The sequence below is a fragment of the Myotis nattereri genome, assembly GCF_964212035.1.
Source record: "Myotis nattereri genome assembly, chromosome: 13".
NCBI classification, from domain to species: domain Eukaryota; kingdom Metazoa; phylum Chordata; class Mammalia; order Chiroptera; family Vespertilionidae; genus Myotis; species Myotis nattereri.
In genome coordinates, this window is record NC_138088.1 from 31,438,469 (window position 1) to 31,462,353 (window position 23,885).

Here is a 23,885-nt window from a genome sequence, read left to right on the forward strand (position 1 = left end):
AGACGGCTTTGTTTGTACAACACAGGTGGCATTTCACATGAGCTAAGTAAAAGCTCGAATGCTATCATAAATTCAAAAAGCCAAGACTTAAATAGGACATGGTTGGTGACCTCTTTCTATCTTACTCAGCTTCCAGCATCATTGTGAATTAAATGCTGAAAAAATATAGAGAATTTTTTTTCAAGGGTTCATATTCAGTAAACATTAGCAAAAACTAGGCTGTCATCATTTTTCATTTACTAAATGTCATTTCAAGTTGAGAGTTATGTTTCCCCCCAGAAAGCTTGTCAGAATGTCATGTGCGTACTTGGTTTGATTTATAGGATTTTGGATCGCTATGTTCAGGAGCAAATTCCCGGTGCCAAAGTGGTGGTGGAGTCCATCAGTGCTCGCCGGCACGGAGATGCCTTTTCTCTGGAAGATTACAGCAAGTGCGACTTGACCGTCTATGCAATCGACCCTCAGACCAATAGAGCCATCGACAGAAAAGAGCTTTTTAAGTAAGTAATTTTATTGTCAGTAATAGTTGTCTGATTACAATAGCACCCATAGATAATCCTGATTGAAAGCTATGAGTGTAAGTACTTGAAGTTTAAAATCCACCAAACTGTTGTTGAAAGTGAAGTCTAAGCAAAAATATTCCAAGACACACTACTTAGGGTCCTCACACCTGGAAGTTTTGAGGTCCAAGCATGGGATAGAGTGACCTCAGAGGGTCTTTTTTCCTTCTGGCATCAGAAGATCCCTTATACTTATGAACAAGTAGCCGTTTACTGAGATCAGCTCACCTCAGCTCCCACTCTTGCTCCAGGGCCCCGGATGTTTAGGAAGCAAGTACAGATTCTTTCTTAAAGAGGCAGTTTGCCTTCAACATTATCAGTAGGTTTACATTTTAAGAACAAGTCTTGCTTTCTTCAAGGTCTTACTGAACCAGCAAAAATTAGTATCTGACTTTTCCCTTGACTTGAGGTGGGGGGTTAATTACTTCCATCTGGCCATACCCTATGTTATATTTTATCCTGATGTGAATTTGAATATTTGAGTCATAAATCCTAAAAACAAAGAAAATATGGAATCTGAAACAAAATGCTACTTCATATTCTCCCTTGGAAGTTATTACAGAACAGTTTAATGTTAACTTCTTCTTTAATCTAGTGACACCTAGTGTCCAACAGATTCTTAAAATGTTACCTAAATTAAAACACATTTTTAGTTGAAAAATATATATTGATATATGATATACATATATTCACATATTTTAGGTCTGTGTGTTCATAAATACACACACATTTCAATATTCATAATTTCAGAAATTATTTTTCTTTATATACACTAACCATATACAGAAATAATCTGCTTATACAAATTTGCAAATATATCCATATGCGGGTAAATTTATTTAGTAAATGTCTATCCATTTGTTTATTAAAACACATAAATTTAAAAATTAAGATGGTATTAAATACTATTTCATTGTTTCTAAAATAGGAGCAATGAAACTTTGTTGATGAAGAGATTTAAAATAAACTACATTCAGAACAGATTATATTAGTTTTAAAACTTACTAATTTTTTTTGAAAGAGCACATACAGTTTTAGCTTTCTTATATGCACCTTTCTTATATGTCCAGCCTGTTTAACACTAATCTCTCCAGTTGTTAAATGAGAGATGAAGAAGATGAGAAAGCTTGTCTATTCTACAAACCATGTTTAAAATATAGTATTTAACCATACTTTTACTTTAAAATAGAATCTGACTATCAAACTCTGATAAAGCTTCTTTCAGCTTCCTAAAAATACTTAAATCCAGAAAAAATCCAGAAAAAATACTTAAATTTAGAATACTGAAAATTCAATTAGATGAACTAATTATTAGAATCTAGTTAAAATAATTATGTATTGTACAGATAAAACAGTGGTCTACCTGACTTGCTTTATTAAGCAAATCAACCTTATCCAAATGGATTGTGTGTGGGCAGAAGTGTTAACCATTGTCCATTCTATGAACCTGGTTTGGAGACCCAGATTGTGTACCTACTAGGGAAATAGGCAGCTGCCCTCTCCTGTTTTGGTGTGAGTTTCTGTGAAGCACAGAGTGCCTTCTCCTGCTCACCTTCCCTTATATTTCTATAACAACATGTACATTGCAACAACAGCAGCATCATGGTAAAATGCAGGGTAGACTGCTGGTGAACACATGGTGCTTTGAAAGCTGTCTCCCACACAAGTAAATGGAGAAGGAATACATGTTGGTACATGATCCATCTGTTGACTGAATCAGAAGACATGCAATTTGGTTTAGGAATTTATCTCATCATAGGAACAGAGCAGTGATCAGTTAATATTGGCAAGATCCTGGGATAAGATGTGTTTGCCTCACCCGTTTAAGCAGCAACTAAGTAAACTGGATGAGAATAAAGAGAATGTCACATATCTTCATGTTGCTGAATTTGACAGATCTATTTACTGTCTAGGATGAGTAAGCAGAGGGGAAAATGGGATCAGTAATAAATGCTGAAAAACAAAGAAAAGCAAATAATATACTGATGACTCAGAGACTATATATCTCTGGAAATATTCTCCTACTGGAACCATTGGAAATAATTTAACATTTTTTAGTGGAAAGCAAGATGGTAGGAGATTGTGAAATGGTGTATGTATTTTACATGCCCTGAACCCTTCCCCTCTTTCTGCTAAAAGAACTGCAGGAGAGGATGGAGAGAATCACCCCTCTCCAACAACAGGCCAAGTGGAGAATGCCATTCCTCTGCTCACACTGACTGGGTTTGGGTTAACACACATTCCAGGGAGAACCAATTCAATTATTTATTCAGAGATTAATGTAGTTTAAGGAGATAGTGGAATTCTTAGTCCTGAAATCAGAAAAAGTATAAAACAAAAGCCTGAAGTTTCTTGGGGCCAATTTTTTCACTTCAGGGAGAAAATCTAAAATCCACTGAGAGTCTGGATTCAACGTTGCTGGAAAAGAGAAATCATCTGGAAAATAATTTGGCAGCATGAAGTATATACATGAGAAGTTCATAGCGTATTAACAAAAAAGATAAAAATAATAAAGAGATCAAAATCTATTTAGAGGTCAATTAAGATACAACCTGATAATTCCAGGTTCCCTTGATATAAAAATTAGAGTAGTTATTACAGAATTAAAAACTGAAAATACAACTAAGAGATTTTATTCTATTACAGGCAAAATCAATGAAAAGGCTCTCAAGTGTCCTTCAAAAGTATCTAAATGTGCTTTAGAACCATTGAAACAGAAATAAAAATTACTGATTATAAGGGAATAAAATTAGATAAGTCTTACACATTCCACCTGCATGTAAAATATCAAAGACAAATCAAATTTATAAAATTTTCAGGAAAAATATTGATTCAAGAATAGTTTACCTAGGCAAGTTGTTTTGCACATATAAATCAGAAAGAAAAATATTGTAAATCAGATACGGTTCAACAACAATCAACTCTTCCGGTAAAAAAAAATAAAAATTTACCTAAATTGGTAAATAAACATCTTAAAAAATTAGCTGTTTTAGTGTAAAAAGACTGAGATCTTCCTTTAGGTGATTTGATATAAATGCAGGAATCCAAAAGAATTGTGATTTCTCAATGGATTCTGCACAATAGGGGTACAATTTTCTTTGCAGTTAATGGTCTTACTCTCCTTCTGACCTTTCCGTTTCTAATAAATAAAGTATTTCCTTTGAAATTACTTTAGATCTATACTTCATTTGGAATTTATTACTTTCTCTGATAAATGGTTGAAACAAAAAGTTTTAGCATTACGTCCTATTGTAGTACTTGGAGCAATAAACCTTTATTACATTATTTTAGCATGTATAAAAATAACCTAGGTAAATTGCTATAGAGTATATTGTTTATCTACAAAAGCATATTTATTAAAAAAAATCCTAGTTGCTTTACATTATAGTAAGGAAATAAGTAAAAATAGGTGTAGCTTAAAACTAAAATTGAATTTTCTAATCCATTCGATTTATTAAATAGGGAAGACTAAGAAGCTACCCTGTGGAGTTCATATATGATGGCAGCCATCCCTCTATTTTTTTCTATATGGAATCATTATGAGCAATGTATTAACTAGACTTAAAACCAGCATAATCACATTGTATTCAGAAAATTAGAATACAATGTGTCAAAAAGTATAAAATGTACAAGTTTGACATCTTTGATTACCACTTAATGGTGAAATGTGAACCCATTTTCATTTATTTTTTTCATATTTCTTTGTATTTTTTCACATTTTAAACCAAAGTACGCTATTTTGATATTAAGAAATATATTTCTAGATTAATATTTTCGCTTTGCATATTCTATATAAAATCACAATTATATAAAAATATTTATTAATACTTTTTTAAAAAGGTTAGGTTTGAGTATACCAAAATGTTGGCTGTGGTTGTCTTTGCATTGTGAGCCTATGAACAATGTTGCTTTTTGAAATATTTTGTGTTTACCAGTGTTCTATAGTAAGATATTTGACCTTTATTAATAAAAATAAAAAGTAAAATGCCTAAGACATGTTGTAGTTTTATGGCATTAAGGATACAAATGTTGCATTAATATTTTAAGATTTCTAAGAGACTTTTTTAATGTTCCCCAGGAATTTTGGGGGAGCAAAAGACACATAAAACAGCCTATTTATTACAATACTAGAGGCCCAATGCACAAAATTCATGCAAGAGTAGGCTTTCCTTCCCCCGGCTGCCGGCACTGGCTTACCTCTGGCACCCAGGACCTGGGCTTCCCTTGCAGCCACAGCTTCGTACGGAAGGTCATCTGGTCTAATTAGCATATTATGCTTTTATTATTATAGATAAAATATGTAACGAACTTGTTCAAGCTAATAAAATTAAGTAGCAATTATTCCTTGAGTCCTCTCCCAATACAATGCCCATAGTTGGAATTGCATTACTTAGAGGACGTGTTTGCCAGAACTAGTGGATTAAATTGACCAGCGATTCTCGTCATTCTGATCACACTGATTACTACCTGTATTACTTATTGTCTTTTCTTTCTAAACAGAAAATACCTTTTAATTTTTTCACCTTTAGCCTTTGTTTTAGTTTGATATTTGAGTGTTGATATTTAAGATGGTGTGTGGCATACAAGTATATTTTAGTCTGAAGGCTTGAATTGGTGGTCTGATTTGTTTCGATAACTGTATAGCTTTGTGGTTTGCAGTAAATCAATAATGTGATGTTCAGTTTTACAGGATTATTCTAAGGACCCAAGGAAATAAAATGCTGGAATGTAATTTTAAGCTCTGCTATAAAACTTAGAATATTATGTTTTACTTGAGACCTGATGCATGAAATTCGTGCAAGAGTAGGCTTTCCTTCCCCCAGCTGCTGGTACTGGCTTCCCTCTGGTACCCAGGACGCGGGCTTCCCTCACAGCCCCGGCTTCATCCAGAAGGATGTCTGGTCTAATTAGCATATTATGCTTTTATTATTATAGATTCCACCAGAATAACATAATAATATTAATAATCTCAACATAGTGATATTAAGTTCAGTGATATTGATAATGACTTTCCACAAGCCTGTAAGCATATTAAGGGTCATTATTATTAATAATGTTGATGTGTACATAGATATGTTATTACTCTTTTTTAATTCTCTTGCTTTTTTATGTGTGTTTTTTAATTCATAAGACTCTGAGTTTATGTTTCTTTTAAAAATATTAGATTTGCAAAAGATTTTATTTTAATATTATTTATTTTACTCTTTATTTAACAATAAAGATTCCTGGATGGCAAACTGCTCGATATCAATAAAGACTTTCAACCGCATTATGGGGAAGGAGGACGCATTCTGGAGATCCGGACTCCAGAGGCAGTGACCAGCATCAAGAAGCGAGGGGAAAGCCTAGGCTACACAGAAGGGGCCTTGCTGGCTCTGGCCTTCATCATTATCCTCTGCTGTATTCCTGCCGTCCTGGTGGTTTTGGTCAGCTACAGACAGTAAGTATTCATGGATGCTCAGTGTTCGGTGAGAATATTGGGAAATGGGTTAAGAAGAGAGATAGCCCTGTGGGTGCCACAAAATAAAAATAAATAAAAAAGAATAATACATCATATAAATTGCTGTTATAACAAACACTAAGAAATAATGGTAGAACTGCTATTCATCATTTAAAATACCTACAGGGAAAGTTCTTACATATTATTTTACCATTGTCTTTGTTCTTGAACACTGAGAATTTTCTTTTGAGTTAAATAAGAAAAGATCATCCCAATCTTAAAATTAAAAAGTATGCTCTACATCAAGCTGCTATAGGACTATTTTCAATCACAAAAGTAATGTGAAGAGCAAATATAACACTTAGGTTGATATATTGGAGTTCCATGCATCCTTAACAAATCAATTATTATGCCATATTTAAAGCCAATGAAAGCACTTAATACTGGATAAATTGTTTTAAATTATTAAGCTATTAACCAAATGTTAATATTCATGTTAAATAAAGTTTACATTGTAGCTACCGTGTTTTATTCAACTATTTCCAAAAGAACTTTGTTATATCTTACTAGCAATATTATCATTGAGAAAATTTTAATTTTTTAAAAATATATTTTATTGATTTTTTACAGAGAGAAAGGGGGAGGGGAGAGAGAGTTAGAAACATCGATGAGGGAGAAACATCGATCATCTGCCTCCTGCACACCCCTTATTGGGGATGTGCCCACAACCAAGGTACATGCCCTTGACCAGAATCGAACCTGGGACCCTTGAGTCTTCAGGCTGATGCTCTATCCACTGAGCCAAACTGGTTAGGGCGAGAAAATTTTATTTGACACACAGTGCAATGATCATAAACTGGATATTAAACTCAGTGTCTGAAATTTTTTTAAAAATTAATATGCCTAATATTTGAACACTTGTAGATGCATTGTTTAATTATTTTTAGTTCAGTAATCAACTCAAAACTATGAAGTAATTTTAGTTAATGCTTTTTTATAGATTAGCATAACAAAACAAAATGAGTTTGCACTGCTCATGTTTCAAAGTAAAATTCTATTTTTAAAAGTCTAACTTTTGTGCCTTCATATTCTGCTTATAAATAAGATTGGAATGAATGGGTTTTTTAATATCAAAATGTGTCTTTTAAATTCTCAATGCATGAAAAACATAGAAGCAAATATTTAAAATGTGCCATGAATTCATTGCCCAGGAGTAGCAACATTCAGGTTCTAAATGAGGCCAAGAGTATAATCAGAGCTTGCTGACTAATTCTATTCCTTTATTTTTTAATTAAATTTATTGGGATGACATAAGTTAATAAGATGATATAAGTTTCACATGTATATTTCTATGATAGAAGATCTGTATAATGTATTAAGTGCCCAGTACTCACAGTCAATCATCTTCTAACACTTATATTTAAACTCCTTACCCTTTATTACTCCCAATCCCCTCCCTCTGCTGCTGTATCTATGAGTTTCAATCTTATATCCCACATGAGTGAAATCATATGGTTCTTAGCTTTTTATGACTTACTTATTTCACTTAGCATAATGTTCTCAAACTCCATCCATGCTGTCACAAATGGCATCATTTCAACTTTTTCATGGATGAGTAGTATTCCATTGCAAATATGTACCACATCTTCTTGATTCAATCATTTATCAAAGGTTTCCATGTCTAGGCCACTGTGAATAACACTGCAGTGAATATAGGGGTGCATATATCTTCATGAATAAATGTTTTCAAATTTTTCAGATATAAACCAGAAGAGGGTTTGCTGGGTCATATGGTACCTCTATTCTTAATTTTTTTAGGAACCTCTATAGTGGTTGTACCAGTTTACATTCCCACCAGGGTTCCTTTTTCTCCACACCCTCTCCAACACTTATTATTATTGTCTTATTGAAAGCCATTCTAAGAGTTGTGAGATGGTATCTCATTGTAGTTTTGATTTGCATTTCCCTAATAGTGAAGTTGACCATCTTTTTTTATGTATCTGTTGGCTATTTGTATAGATTGTGGGGAAAAGTGTCTGTTCAAGTCCTCTGCCCATTTTTTAATTAGATTTAATGTTTGTTTGCTGTTGAGTTGTATGAGTTCTTTTATATATTCTGGATATCAGCCCCTTTTTGGGGTTGTTGCTTGCCTTTTGGTTTTCTTGGAAGTTTCTTTTGCTTTGCAGAAGCTTTTTAGTTTGATATAATCCCATTCATTTATTTTTGCTTTTACTTCCCTTGCCTTTTGGGTCAAATTCATAAAGTCTAAGATCAAGATTTATAAGTTGAGCACCCCATTTTTCCTTCTAATAACTTATTCAGATCTTATATAAAGTTCTTTGATACATTTTGGATTAACTTTTGTACATGGGGACAAACTGTAGACCAGTTTCATTTTTTTGCATGTGGCTTTCCGATTTTCCCAGTACCATTTACTGAAGAGGCTTTCTTTTTTCCATTTTATTTTTGGCTTCTTTGTCAAAAATTATTTGCCCATATACATAGGTGCTTTATTTCTGACTTCTTATTGATAAAATACTTGTTTTGTTCATTGATGATTTTGCGTCTGAGTTCATTAAACTGCCCATCTGTGTGGGGTTGGTATTTTTTGTTTAGTTTTTTTTTCTGGAACTCAATATCAAGTTATCTGTCATTTGAAGCACATATTTCCATGTCTTTAAATTTATTTTCTGGAGATTTTTCATTTTCTTAATGAGTTGCCTCATTACTTTGGTTATGCATGGTGGTTGATGGGCTCCTTCTCTATCTAGACACCTATGTGTGAGTGGCATTTCTCTAGTAGACTGATAAGAAGTCTTTCTATTGTTTTTCAGTAGATGATGTTGAACCACATGTTTTTGCACTTCTCTGCCTGTTCAGATCTCTGTCAAATGGTGGGAAATGACATGTGTTCCCTGGGAAGATGGGCGCTCTCCTGAGATACAGTCACCCAGGTCTTAGGGATCCAGCCTCACAGGGCATGCAATGGGCTATGAGGGTCCAGATCTATAAAATCCCAGTGCTGTCCCTTGCAGCCGTTATGTGCGGGTATGGACGGGGTGAGATGGGGGAACCCAGCACCTCCTTTGTTGCTTTTTCTTCCTAGCGGTGGCAATGAACAGACATCTGTGTCATCCCCTCTGTGCCTCCACCAGATTCTGGAATTAGCTGTAGGTTTCCCTTTGTTCAGGGAAAAGGCATTGCTGTAGTTCCGGTTCCCTTTGGCAGATAATGTGCTCTGCAACCTGACACATTGGGTGAAGGGAGCAGAGCTCTGGGAGGTTCATGGGAGGTGGCCAGGCTCCATAGCTTTTTCTGTCTGGAATGCCACTTTCAGACAACAGTGGTCACCCTTTGTGCTTCCTCTCTACCTGGGTCACTGGGCTCAGCTGCAGCTAGGACTGCCCACTCCTGCAGGAACGCTCACTAAATCTCTTTGTTCTTCCCAGCTGAAGGGGAGGGTCAACACAACCTGATTCCTCCCCTCTCCAGGCGGAGCCCGCAGTGAGCTCCACGCTGCAGGGCTGCAACCATGGCTCCTTGAGCCCCTTTCCCTTGCTGCCTCTCCAGTTGACTCCCACTTGCCCACCTTTATGTTTCAATGTGCAGATCTCTCAAGTGTTTGTGTGCCGAGCAGGGAATTCTTTGTTGAAACTTAAAGGGGAGAGACGAAGGGGATCTCTCACACCATTATTCCTCTGACTTCACTCCTCAACTGTCTCTATTCCTTTAGCAATCTTCAAGCACAGTCCTAGTAAACCAAGGAGCTGATTATAAAGATCAGATCATTCTTAATATTTCCCTATCAAAGTTGAAATTCGCAAACCCATATTTTAATACCATTTTTCTTATTCAATTTAGTTCATTTCTTTGTTTTGTGTAATAAATATTTTAACAGTTTATATGACTATGACAGTAATATTAAAGTGCTCACCATTTTCACTTTCTGAATTGAAAGTTTCTGTACTATGTCATTAAATCTGTGTCAGAGTCTGACCAGTAAATTATTCATAATTTAGAATAAATCAAATATTAGAATATTATGAATGCAATAGTTTTTAATGTAACTTTCTCTCTTTTTCTTCTTACTCATTGCTTTCCCAAACAGGTTTAAAGTGTAAGTATGATGACTAATATATTGCTCATAATTTTATGTAATATGAAAAGAGAAACCCCAGAGAATACTTTTAAAGTAGTCAACCTACCCCAAACCAAATTATATTTGTCTGCTTTGTATTTGTAGTAGGTATATGATTTTTAGTTCAAATTTCCTTGTGGTTTGTATACATAGAATTGAGCTGATTTTACACAATTACATGTATCTGGAGGAAAGGTGAAAAAGAAAGTTTGCTCTGCTAGCTTCTACCCTTGATATCTTGGTTTTGAGGAAGGAATTTGAGGAGTCAGTGTGCAGGAAGGTAAAAAAGAACAACTTTGCTCTAATGCAAGAATGACAGGCTTTCCTAGGTAGCTAAGGAATAAGAGCCAACCACATCTCCCTCCTACACAGCCTCTGTAAATGAATGTCAAAGATATTTTAAATGAAATTATTCTTACTTAAATAGATAGAAGATATATAATTTCGTTTTATCTTCCATCTGCATTATGAAAGAGATCCATTAAACAACTACCAGTTGTCAATCACATTCTTATGTTTTGCTCTCTCCCTTTAATATGATCATTTAACTTTACAGATATTCCAAGTGAATTCTACCCGTTATCGAGGGGTAAATATTTTCAAGAACTCTGAGGGAGTATTTGTGAATATCCTGCAATATTTGTAATTATATCAGTTTATAAGTTCAAATACTTGTACAAACAAAAGTTTTGTTTTACTGGGTAGTTTCTCTGATAACTGTACATTATTATTAAAAGGTAGCCTATTGCCAAGCATATGATTTCTAAAATAGTTTTACAAAAACATGCTTACTTTACTAAAGACGCCAAGCCGAGTGCACAAAGACAGCACGCCTCCAAGCTGCGGCTGCTGCGATGCCCCCGCCCAAGCCCGCAGCGCCTGCCCCGGCCCCAGTGGCCGCACCCCCAGCACCGCCACCTCCCGGTGCGCATCTCTATGAAGAAGTTGGGGACAGCACAATGTAAGTAGAACTCTCAGGGCCTTTTAGAAGTAAATGCGTTCTGACTGATGCTCTGTGGTGAGTATTTAGTTTCAATTTGATGTGAAAAAATGCAATTTGCAGTCTACTTTCTTAGATTTTTTAGAACGAAAAGTAATAACCAATGAATATTTTCAATATGAGGAGGCATTTGCAGATGAAAAGCTTAAACATTGTATTTAGGCTCAGATTCTGAAAGAAGTGTTTGTCATAGGAAATGAGAATACAGCACTGTCATAATATAGTGTTTCCTGATTTGGTATCAAAAGCCACCTCCTGCTTGGTGACATAAAACAATTCTATTGTCTAAAGTCATAGACTTTTCTAACATACTATTTTACAATGTGATAGAATAGTTGAAATCTGAATTAAAGTAATTAAATATTAGATACCCAAATCACTTTAAGATTTTATCATATTCTTCTCAAAAGAGACTGTGATAGGTTAATATTTCCTCTACACTATTTGGAAATGCTAAGCAATATTAAATCATTATCTTTGAAAGAGACTTTTACGTTCTTTTTTAAAAGACTACACAGGTCTTCCTATAAGGTTGCACACTCAAAACCTGATCCCATTGGAGATTTTTAATTTGACTATATTTTTTAAATTCAAGGGTAACTATTTCTGGACACAAAGTGCAAAATAACCAAGGATATTATAAAATGTTGAGTATGATAAAATTAAATCCAGAAAACCTTTTATTAACTGGAATTGGTTCAAGTTGAGGTTCTTAAACACATTCTACTGTTACATTTTTTAGCATTTACTAGTAGGAATAAAGCAAGCTTCAAATATTGTAAAATTTACCTTTTAATGGGAAAACCACTTTTAAACATTTACATCAATAGTATTTGCCATATTAATACAATTACACAAGGTTATATTAGGAATAGTTTTTAAAATGTTAACTGTATTAATGTATGTATTTAATGCTAAAATTAAATTTAAAATATTTTAATGCTTGTCATTCTATTTCTAAAATAATAATAGAGGACTTATGCCTTAAATATAATTTTTTAATCATTTTTTTCATAAGTTGAAAATAATGGTCTCATTGGTGAATGTAGGAATTGAGCCAATATGATTTGATTAACCATCTTTCTCTAGCAAAAATGTTTAGAAACTAAAAAAAGATTTAGGTATAAATTTAAGTGTGTTTTATATGAAATTAGTAAGGGATATATATCTATTTTTATTTAACGAAAGCAGGTATACAATAACATCATCTGAAATCAATATAGTTTAATGGTAATAATTTTCAAATAGCAACATGTAAGGGCTGTTTTTATTTGAAAAATTATTGACATAGAGGATTTTACTATTCTAATATATATTTATTGAAGTATTTTAAGTTCTACAATTTAATTATCTTTAACCAATTTTTAAATTATCTATTCTAAACTTTGTACAGGGATTCTAATCATGTTACTAGAAAATGAATTATAGACAAATGTTTTTAAAACTATCAAAGGTCATTTCCTAGAAAAACTTCACAAAGTAATAACTTCATGTAGATTCAATAATTACTCTGTAATAGTCATTAACGGTACAGTGTTTGTATACTTACTTTCTTCCAAAAAATACTGTGTCTTCTTTGTAAATCAGTGTGGACCTATTTTTTAGGTAGAACATAGATGCAATTCTTAGAATCTCATTTAAATTTTGTTTTAGGAGTGAAATCATTCATGTTTAATAGAAGTGAATTTTACCTATGTTTACAAGATAGCAAGATATAATTTTATGTGATAAGACAACCAAGTAAATGCCATATGATTTTAATCTAAAACATTACATATTATTCTATTGAATAAGTACAAAGAAAATAGAAAAACATGCATTTTTTTTTTTGGATATACTTATTAAGTGCTTAAGTCTAGTTCCTGTTAGTATTTTCATAATCATTTCCAATTAACTATAGTTAAAACTTCTTTTTTTCTGTCACATGTTTTCTCTTTCTTACCTGTGGATACATAGGCATAAGTAAGTAAATAATATTATTCTAATTCAAAGGCATTAAAAAAGGATGCAAATAGATCAAGTACTGTTTTATTCTATTAACAGTAATCTTCATCTTTTATTGTGGAGCCATTTTCTTTAAATAGAAGTCATATCTTCCACACCTCATTCACTTTTGATATCTTGAAATCGCATGAGTTATCAAGGTAGTGTTTCCACTGATAGTACCTGTGTCTACTAAGAGGAGTTTCAAAGCTCTCCTTGCTTTTAATTTGTGATATATGTATTTTATCTTTCAATCAAGTGATATCATTATAAAGATAGTTTCCAAGAAAAATTAAATCAAGAACAAGAACAGATTTACACAAAAACATCTGCTATATAATGTCAAACCCATTTTTTAAAAAGGACTTTTTAAAATTAAGTGTTTCCTGTCTGTTTAATTTGTTTAATCTGTGTTGTCTGCACTTTCTAAATGATTCAGGTGGTCCTGGTACCCTAAGTCCACCTGTGAGAATCCTTCCTTGCAGTTTGTATCTTTATAAAGAGTCACAGTAACAACTTTTGCTTTATATATCATTGTATTGATTCACCCTTAATTTTTCAGTGTGGCTATTTTATTTTATTCAAAATATTTCCCTTTTAACTTCTTCTATGTGGGGAAATAGTAAGCAATCACAAAAATAAATCTGTCACTCTGAACTTTTGAGCAAAGGGTCCCAATATTTTCATCTGAGTGCCCTTTGACTTACTCAGTTTCATTTATGATGAACAGCCACTATGACTCAGTTCCATATATGAGAAAATCTCCCAGTGATATCAAAACCATATTTTATTAACATAATTTTTTTCAGTAAAATGAGTCTTGACTAAAATTTGACCCAGGTCATGTTCAAAAGAAATATCAACAGTCCCTCTCTTATCTCTAAAATATATGTTTTTAAACTGATTAAGCAAAACTTAAGTAGAAGAAAATAATCTCTGTCAAGATTCTGATGTAAATTCAATTTCTCAATTGTGATTTTGAAATCTGCTGCAAGAGAAATTCTCTCATTTGTGCTTGGGGATTTTAATTCTCTTAATCGGGAGAATAGGAAAAACATTTCTGTATTCTCTTGCAGGGATTTTTCTCAGTAAAGGAAGTACTCTTAGCTCCAGGACAGAATTACTGAGATGAGAGATAATGGACAGTTATGAATCAGATACAGCCAAGGATCCTTTCCCCAAAACAGTTGGCTCTCAGCTTCCTCGACCAAGGCAAAGGATATGCAACCATTAACCAAAATGCTAATCTGCAATTTGGGGGAATTATGATTTATACATGAGAAAACTGTTATGTGTGGTCATGGATACTTGGCTGTATCAAAATAATTGGGGGGAAAAATCAGTCTACAGATTGATACATTTGGGAAAAAATGAATATTTCTTATGCTACTCACAGCTCTCAAGCTTTTCTGTCCTGTCTTTTTGAGAACAGGGACATGAAAGCAATGTTTTGCTTCAATAGATTAGTGTTATCTGGCATTTTTCTCATGAAAGCTATGGCACAACCTGTTTCCTTACATTTCATTATCTTCTTTTCTTTCAAGTCTTTACCTTCTCTACCATTTCCAACAAAGCAGGGGAAATAAGTCAGTCTCAGAAGACAAGAAACATCAGCACGTGGCGATGCCTTTTTCTTCCAACACTGTTGAGGCTCACGAGCAGGCTTATGTAGAAGGATCACTAAAGAACAGCCAGCCCACATCTGCAAGAAAACTCACATTGATATCTGATGAGGATGCCTTAAATACCCACAGTACCCTTTATAAGGAAAATGTAGATCAAAGATCAACAAATTCAGACTTTTCACTAAGAACAGATTCTATAGGCTCTATTTTACCAAGAACTCAAGCCAAGAATGAGTCTCTGAGGGGCACACGAAAAAAGATTCAAAGGATATGGAATCAGACGTTCTGTTTACCTAAGAGACCAAAGTGGGAACTTCCCAATAGACCGGAAACCATAGCTCTGGATCAGTGGCCAAGCAACAGGCAGAAAGCGCGAAATGAAAGCACTGAAACGTATCCACACACAAGAGGTAGCAGTAATCCCTTGCTTATAGCTGAAGATACAAGTGCAACAGAAAAAGAGGCAAGGCAAGGTGGATCACTGGTCATGCAAGGAACAGAACAGTTGAAATCTCTACCTTCAGACTCTTCATTTTCTTCTCCTTGGTCTCATTCCACATTCTCTACTCTGCCAACTGTCTCCAGAACTGTGGAACTAAGATCAGAACCTAATGTCATCATTTCTCCTGCTGACTGTTCCTTGGAACTTTCTCCTTCAATGTCACGCGTTTTAAATGCTCCGCTCTTTAGGAGAGAGACACCCAGCTGTATGTTGACTATTGAAACCAAGAGGAACATTTTCGAAAATCCTCCCCATCCACCAAACATCTCTCCTCCTCCCTTTCCTCCACCCCTTCCTCCCCTCCCTCCTTCTCTTATTCTTACTCCTTTTCCTCTTTCCTGCCCTTCTTCTCCTCCTTCTAGTTCTCCTCCTATTCCTCCACCTCTTCCACTTTCTGTTCCCCCTTCTCCTTTCTCTACTTCTTCTCCCCCTCCGTCTCTTCTCCCTTCACATCCTTCTCTTCCTCCACCACCTCCCCCTTTTCCTTCTCCACTCCCTCCTTCAACTTCAGGCTTGTCCACTAAGTGTGTGTCTATACCAGCTGTTAAAAGCACTGTCAGTGTGACACCAGCCAAGGAAATACAGTCCTCTGGGGGACAGCTATCAACATCAACAACAGTGTGCAATGCAGATCCTCAAAGAGAACCAAAAGGAATCCTCAAACATGTGAAAAACTTAGCAGAACTTGAAAAGTCAGTCGCTAATATGTACAGTCACATAGAAAAAAACTACCCCCCAGCACACATTCCAAAACATGAAATTAATTACCCTTCAGAGGTGACAAAAATGGAAATAACATCTGGACAAAACCAGGAGAATTTGCACAATATTGTCGAGGAATTTGAAAAACAATCTCACACTCAATCTACTTCACTGTAATGTTGCTTTTCCCGTTTTAACTGAACAACTCTTTTGAACATAGTCTTCGAGTGGAGGCAAATTTGAACATTAAAGAAGATTCCATTCTTTTCCCTAAACTCAATGCAATACTGTTTTTTCCTCACTTTTAATTTAAAATATTATTAACCTCATCATTACTAACTCATAGATTTACCTTAATTTTCTTAACTACGAAGTAGCATTATTTGTCTACATTTATTTAAAAAGTAAGTAATCTCAATCTATTTTTTTAATGGGACTATATGGGCATGAAAGTTAGATATCCAGTTTAAAACAATGACTTGTTTATCATGTTAATGCAGTAACTTTTACTTTTCACCATAGTTTTATATGAGTGCTCCAAGAAAAAAAGCAGATTGTTACAAAGAAGCTAAAAAATATCATAGGCTCTGTAATTTTCTTGAAACTTTTGCATTTGGTAAGAAGAAATACTACCAAATTAAATGTTATTTATCTTAAAACATAGGAGCTGACAGACATTACGGTATTCCAAAATAAAACCCAGGTGCTATAAGATGTAGTCATCTATTTTCTTATGAGAACATCCTTTACTCTGGCTTGCTTTTATCTTACTAGTATGCTTATACATTTGATAAACCTTTTACTTTTTTTCAATTGCTGTCTTAGCTATTTATTTCTCATTGTGCTTTCTTTTTCCTTCTTTATAATGAAATAAATCTTGAGTTCTTGACTTTTGTAAGACATTTCATTGTTTCCACAGATGTTTAAAGTGCTCTTTAGTTTCGCTTGTCCACATTATTACATCATCTCTTTAATTATAATTTTATTATGAGGCTCCTTCAAAGAAAATATTTATCTCCTGTTTAATAAAGAAATTTGAATCAGATTCATCAAAAGAAGATTAAGTAAATGTCTACGAATGAGTATTTAGAATGATTTTTGTATTTCACTGGTTAAAATTATATTTTTATTAATTTATCAATAATATAAAACCTGCTTATCTATTAAAAGTTTAGAAGAGGGCATTATGGCATTATTCCTAACTACTATTGAGTCTATAGTATATGAAAAGTTTAAATAGAAATATATCTGGTGGACTATTATCAGTTTTATATAGACCTTAACTGTTTTAGGCGAAGAAGACAAAAATTTGTACTCTAGACAAAAATTTCTCTAGTTGTAGTGGTTGTTTATGTTACAGTTCAATTTGTTAAACTCAAAGGCATCTTGCTAAGCTAAGTACTACCTTCCTATCTTCTTAACGGAAGCTACACTTAACCATCAAGTAATCACTTTGTGTTTCCTATTGAATACATAGATTAATTTTGTTTACTGGAAATCCCCACTTTGAATACAAGTATAATCATTTGTTTTACTCTGTAATTTTTATATTTTAGGAAGTATAAGTTTGCACAGATGAAAACACAATTCCAACATTTAAGCACAAGTCTTGCTTGATAATTAACATTATCAAATTAGTATATTTAGGTTCAGGGACCAACAATGCATCATTTCAAAGGTTTTGTTCAGCGCTTATATTATGTGATATTTCTTCAAGAATTTAGTCTGACCTCCCTAATGAATAATACCAGATCAAAAAGCATTTGTAAGTTTAATTATTTTTATTAGTTCCTCTGCTTCAGATTCCTTTCATCCAAATCAAGAGTAATTTCTTTCTTGGGGTTCTTGCATATGATTTTTTTCTCTCTTTCACTGAAAAACTTCAGTTGGAGTTTTTGTTGGCAGCTGGTCTTATGCATGAGAACTTGTACTTTTTGGCGGAGTCTGACAAGGTATTATTCTCAATTGTGTATGCCTTTAATGTGAGTGTGTGTGTTTTTAAGCTATTTTATATCAACTTCTAATTAAATCTCTAAATAATTACCAAAGAAATATTCTAAGGAATCTAAATAACAATTTTACCTATAGCCTTACCAAAATGTTACATTGTCCTTTTCTATAACATTACAATATTTATATAATCTTAAAATGTATTAGTATTTTATACTTTTCAAATGAAACACCCATACCCGTGTTTTATATTTAGTCCTGTTTTTGACATTGTATTTAGATATTCTCTTCTTCATCTTAAAAGCCAATTAGAAAATCTTCTACATGACACCTATTATCCTAATATTCTTTGAACATGACAGAATATTTTTTTCTCTCCTCAATCCTTAAGCCTCCACAAACTGACAACCAGACTCTAAAAAAAGCACCTTTTTCCCTGCTGATTTATTATGCTTCAATTAGTGCATAAAGAATTACATTAGATACCTTATTAAAGTACACAGATTACTATACAGCTTCCTTAATTTAAAAAGTAAGCTATAATACACAGAAATATATATCCATATTATATGACTGGTTTTATAGAAATTGACAGGGTGTCATGTTAATTGAAAGCACACAGATAATTATACATACTGATTCTTTTGTGTACCTCCTCTAAATTTTTTGCCTTTGAACTAAAACAATACAAATAACTAAATTAAATGCAACAAAAAAAATCAATGGAAGAGTAGTGTAAAATATCATTATCACCTACCTATTGATATTTTATTTGGCATTTTTATAGAAACTACTGCTAAAGAAAAGAGGCAGTTTAAATATCTTAGAAAATAAAATCCAGCTTTGGTTGGGCATTTTATATTATGCATTGATAGTAAATATCTAAATATGAGCTTTCTATATCTCTGAAAGATACAAATTTAGTAAAAGTTGAAAATGTCTAAACTTCTAAATGTTCTAGGAGAATTATCATTACCATAGCTACTGGCAGAACCACATAAGCATCCTGTAAATCTCACCACAGAACTATTACAAATAGTAAGTTGCTGATTGGATTAAGTAACTATTATTATATCACCACCATTTCAATCAGCAATGCCTTAACCACTAAAGATGCTTGCAGATAAGTAGATTTATTTTGTGAAGTCCTTGTAATTTTAAAAACTTTTCGTTGGACTTTAGAAAGTTATGTACTTACCTCCTCATAACAAATCTTTATTGAAGCTCGTTGTTTAATTCCATATTGGCATGGTCAACAGCACCAATTTAATGCTTTAGGTCAACTCTTTCATAAATAATCTGTTTAAAATATTCATAATTAGTGACATTAAATATTGAAAGCATTCTATACCTTTTCCCTCTCAAGTACAAATGTTTCACCAACTTATGGTCCATTAACTTTATAAATTTTTATGTAAAATTGAACATTTGGCTCTTACATCTCAAAACTTTTTGGCTTCATGTCTGATAATATAAATAACTCTCAAAAGTTAGTAATATTTTGCATTCTCTATTTTTAGAATAAACTGACAAACACTTGGGAGAATATATTCTAGCCATAGAGATATATATATATTTTTGATTCTGAACCAATATAGATGTATATAACACATTATCCCCAAGTGAGTATTTTATATGTATCAAGATGATAATGTAAAATATTTTTTATTCCAATTGATCACAACAGAATCAAAGTGTGTTATTGTACACCACTGTGATAAAATTGATTGTGTATGTTTTGGTGTTCACATGGTTAGGCTGATAATTGTTTTTAATAATTCAGGTAGGAAACTTTTGATCCTCCTGTTTGATGCTGCCACAAAATATATTTCTTACTGAGATAATTTTTAGTAAAAATTGCCTTCTCAGTTTTTCTCATATTTTTTAAACACCATTACCTATAATTTTATTTAACCTAAGAAGGCAAGATGTTTAATGTTGATTTCTTCGTTTCTGCCTTGCAGGAGAGGTTATTCATCGGAGGTAAGGGCATTATGGTGTTATATTATATCAAGGACTGATTTATATATTTTTTCAAAAAAAGGATAATTTTTTAAACAAAACTTATAACTATGGTATACTATTTCCTTTCTTTTATATGTTTTACTTCTTTGGGGATTTTAAGTCTGTTATTCAATGGTGAACAAAAATCAATTGCTTACCTTTTCAGGGACACATTCGTTTTTCCTGCATTCCTATTACTCAATATTGTGAGATTTCCCCAGAATTATTTGTCTATAAATCTAATTTGGAAACTGTAGCATGACTTGCTTTTATTCTTTCTACCAGTCCCAGGCTCCATTCTATCACAGTAGAGCTTGAGATCTCAGAGATTTTTTTTTTTTTTTTTTTTTTATTTTTTTTTAAAGACTGTAAGAAAATTCTGGCTTTCCTATTGTGCTAATTTGATTCTCGGTCTACCACAAAGAGCTGGGCATTCTGGTCAGAAATATTTAGGCTGGCCTCACTATACGTGGTACTCTCAATGAAGTCACTGAGCATCCAGTATGTACAGTTTCTCTTTTAAGAGAATAAAATAAGCATATGACCTGATGGGCTAATGTTTTAGAATATGTAAGTTCTAAATTGTTTGAAAATGAAGATGAATGACTTTAAGAATAACTGGTTTGGGGGGATAATTATAATAAATAACAAGTTGAATCAGAAAACCTCTAACTTAAACTTCCCACCCTTTATAGTGAATACCTTCAGAAGACTAACTCTATCATGGAAAGTCTATCTGTTTAATCAAATAGTCATTCCATTGGCCATTTCAAACAGTTGGTTCATTGGTGGAAGTGGAAGTATCTCAGAACTTCTCTGCCCATTTTCCCACTGCTTATTTAAGATTTGTGTTGTATAACTATTTCCCCAACATTTGAATTGTTAATGCTGCTCCCATCTGATTAAAGTATAAATTATCCTGAAACTGACCAATAGTGACTGTGTTTTCTTTAAATTAATATGGGTGACATGGGCAGATACAAGTGATTCCTGTCAAATCTGTGAAGGACAATATCCCTAATCTAATCACAAGAGCATTTCTGAAGACACGCTTAATGCTTGAGTGCAGGCAATCCACATTTTGGTAAAAAGAAAAATGGAAAGCATGTCTTAAATATGATGATGAATATATCATTACTATATCATTATTTTGTGATCTCTACCCTTCTTCCTAATGAGCCTGATTGTATTTAATGTGGGGAGAAAAATAGATGGGCAATTTAAAAATGAGTTTCAATTTGTTAGGAAGAATTGTTTGACATTTAAAGTTCTTTTAGAACCCCAAGTGACACCATACTGGGAAGCTCAAGCCAAGAAAATATTTATTAAGTTTAACTTTGATGTTTTAATTTCACCATTATTTTAATTAACAAGTTAATTTATTACGTTGTCTTCCAATGTAAGTAGTCAAAATATTATTTAATGCTGTTGGTAGCTATCACATGAATAATGAATTATAACCCCAAGGTAACCAGTTTAAAACTGTCACCTTTTTTTCTCTTTTCAGTTATAATCTACCTTTTCCATCTGAATTCTTTTCTAAACTTTTCTATTTTAATTTCCTTTGGCAGCAACAACAACTGCTGAGGCCTTCTCTTCTTAACCCAGAGGTATCAATTTTCTTTCTCCTTTCAACCTCACTGTCCTCATGCTACTTTGTGACATTAATGACCACCATATAGGTAGGCAGAGTGGGTAGCTGCCAATGTGGCATAATTTCACAAGAAAGAGAAAAGATGGTTTTAAATTAAAATAAATAAAATAGTGAGCAAATCACCTCCTTACTGCTTGCTGGTGGCTAAAATTAAATAAACAATTTTAGCTGGTGGCTAAAATTCTTTTTTTTTTCTTTTGCTTTATTCTTTGGGAATTAGACAAAAATTTTAGTCCTAATAAAAGCAAGGTATCATTGAATGAAATAATTCACAAACCTGATCAGTCACTTGTCATAGAATTGTTCTTTAGGCAAAGTTTGAAGAGTGCAGACATCTGTACTGAAATAAGAAAAGGTAAAAAAAATCGGTTATAATTCACAATTTTTAATCATTTAAATGTGACTCAAAATACTGCCATTGGGTATCTATTTCAAAATGCCTATGTCATTTGCTTCTGCAATGAGAAAAAGATATGCATAGTCAGAGAATAAATATATATTATCTACATTTATTTAGCGCTTACACTGCTAAATATTTTTAGAAAAAAAGCAGTATTATATAAACACATCTTTAGCAAATTTAGTATTTTATAAGCTCTACTTTAAAAAATGATTCAATTTCCTTAATAAAAGAATCTTCATTTTGCTAAAGAGATTTCATGGTTAAAATTTACTTTCCACAATTCGGAAGTTGTATGTCAGGAATATTCAACCTACATAAATTCTTAGAAAAAATTTCCATGGAGATATCTTCATATGATAGCTCAGTGTTAAAATCCAAATACCAATTACTGGATACAAGACTTTAATCAAGACATGCAACCCTCCTGAGCATCAATTTCATCTTCTATAAAATGTAGGCAGTAAAAATTTAACATATTAACTCCCAGCCATGCAACTTGAACATAGCAGGAAGAAAATCAGTAAATGGTAGTTTTTTGTGGGGTTTTTGTTTGTTTGTTTGTTTAGTCAAGAAGTTAATTTCCTATGTCTTCTCTATATAAAATTTTCTTCTCTTAGCAAAAATAAATTTTAAAAATAACATTTAGTGTTTTATCTGCCCATAAAATCACTTTTTAATATGCTACTGAGCATGATGTCCTAAATTTGGGATTCACCTGCTAAGGGTAACAAGGGCTGCATGGAGCATTTCAGTCTCTTCCAGCCACTCGGGAATCTGAATGGTCACCAGGTGTTTTTTTTGTTTTGTTTTGTTTTGTTTTCTCTCTCTCTCTCTGAAGAGGTGATGCTCTGCCCTTCAGTAATGTGTGGCCTAAGACTCCAAGAGGGACCCTTCAGGTTATTCTCTTCTACTGGCTCCTATTCCTCCTTTCCAACTCAGATTACAGAAGACTAATAGTATCAAGGGCTAAGTTTCCTGGTTCCTTCCCAGCTGCTTCTATTTATTTTCTTAAAGGCACCTGATGCCAGATATATGGTGTACCTAGCAAGCGTTGAGTTTTATTCTTCCTTTAGGAAAAAGAAGTACATGTCTAAAAAATTTATTTTATTCTAACTTTAAAATCTGAGATATATTCAGTTGCATTATTTACATAAATATTTATTTTTAATTATTGCTGCTATTAAAATTCAACTTCAAAATAATTGTAAGAACTCCTAACTTGAGATCTCCTCCCTTACATTTTTAAGTGTATAATAATATTGTCAACTATAAGCAAAATGTACATCTCTAGAACTTCTTAATTGAAACTTTATACCACTTTTGTCCCCCTCCCCACCCCCTGGCAATGATCATTCTGTCTGCTTCTGAGTTTGACTCTTTTTACATACCTCATAAAAGTGAAATCATTCTGCTTGTGTCTTTCTATGATTGGCTTTTTTCATTTAACATATGTTCCCAAGGTTCATCCATGGTGTTGCATATGGCAGGAGTTCTGTCTTTTTAAGGCTGAATGACATTCCATTGTATATACCACATTTTCTTTATCCATTCTTCCATTGCTGGACATTTAGGTTTCGACGTTAAAATCATTTGGTGGTCTTTTCTCCGTCTCTGTATGTATTAGATCAAACGTATGTTGGACAATTAGTTTAACAGTATTATTTCTGAGACCTATTCACTTTATTGAAACTAGTAATATTACGTTGGGTAATAAATGCCTCCAAAGTCTATGCCTACCAATATGATATATGTATTTTACCTTTTTCCAGTTTCTTATTGGTCTTTCTCTACCTCATTTCCGACTCTCCCACCATGTACAGTTTTTGTTGGAAAAAAACTTCAGCCTAAAAAAACTTCAGCCTAAAAGGGTACAAATCACACGGTATAATAGATGAGTATTCACAGAGCGCACACATCCTAGCAT

The 23,885-nt window shown here is 33.2% G+C and overlaps 1 protein-coding gene across 1 annotated transcript in view; it reads left to right on the forward strand.

Annotated features, from left to right (window-relative positions):
• The window catches only part of PCDH15 (protocadherin related 15), a 1,196,276-nt gene that overhangs the window by 1,164,320 nt on the left and 8,071 nt on the right, over window positions 1–23,885 (forward strand). The window contains exons 33-37 of the mRNA XM_081104785.1: window positions 324–500; window positions 5,782–6,000; window positions 10,941–11,099; window positions 19,865–19,883; window positions 21,476–21,514. Of these exons, the coding sequence (XP_080960911.1) occupies window positions 324–500; window positions 5,782–6,000; window positions 10,941–11,099; window positions 19,865–19,883; window positions 21,476–21,514 (613 nt within the window). The remainder of the gene's footprint in view (window positions 1–323; window positions 501–5,781; window positions 6,001–10,940; window positions 11,100–19,864; window positions 19,884–21,475; window positions 21,515–23,885) is intronic.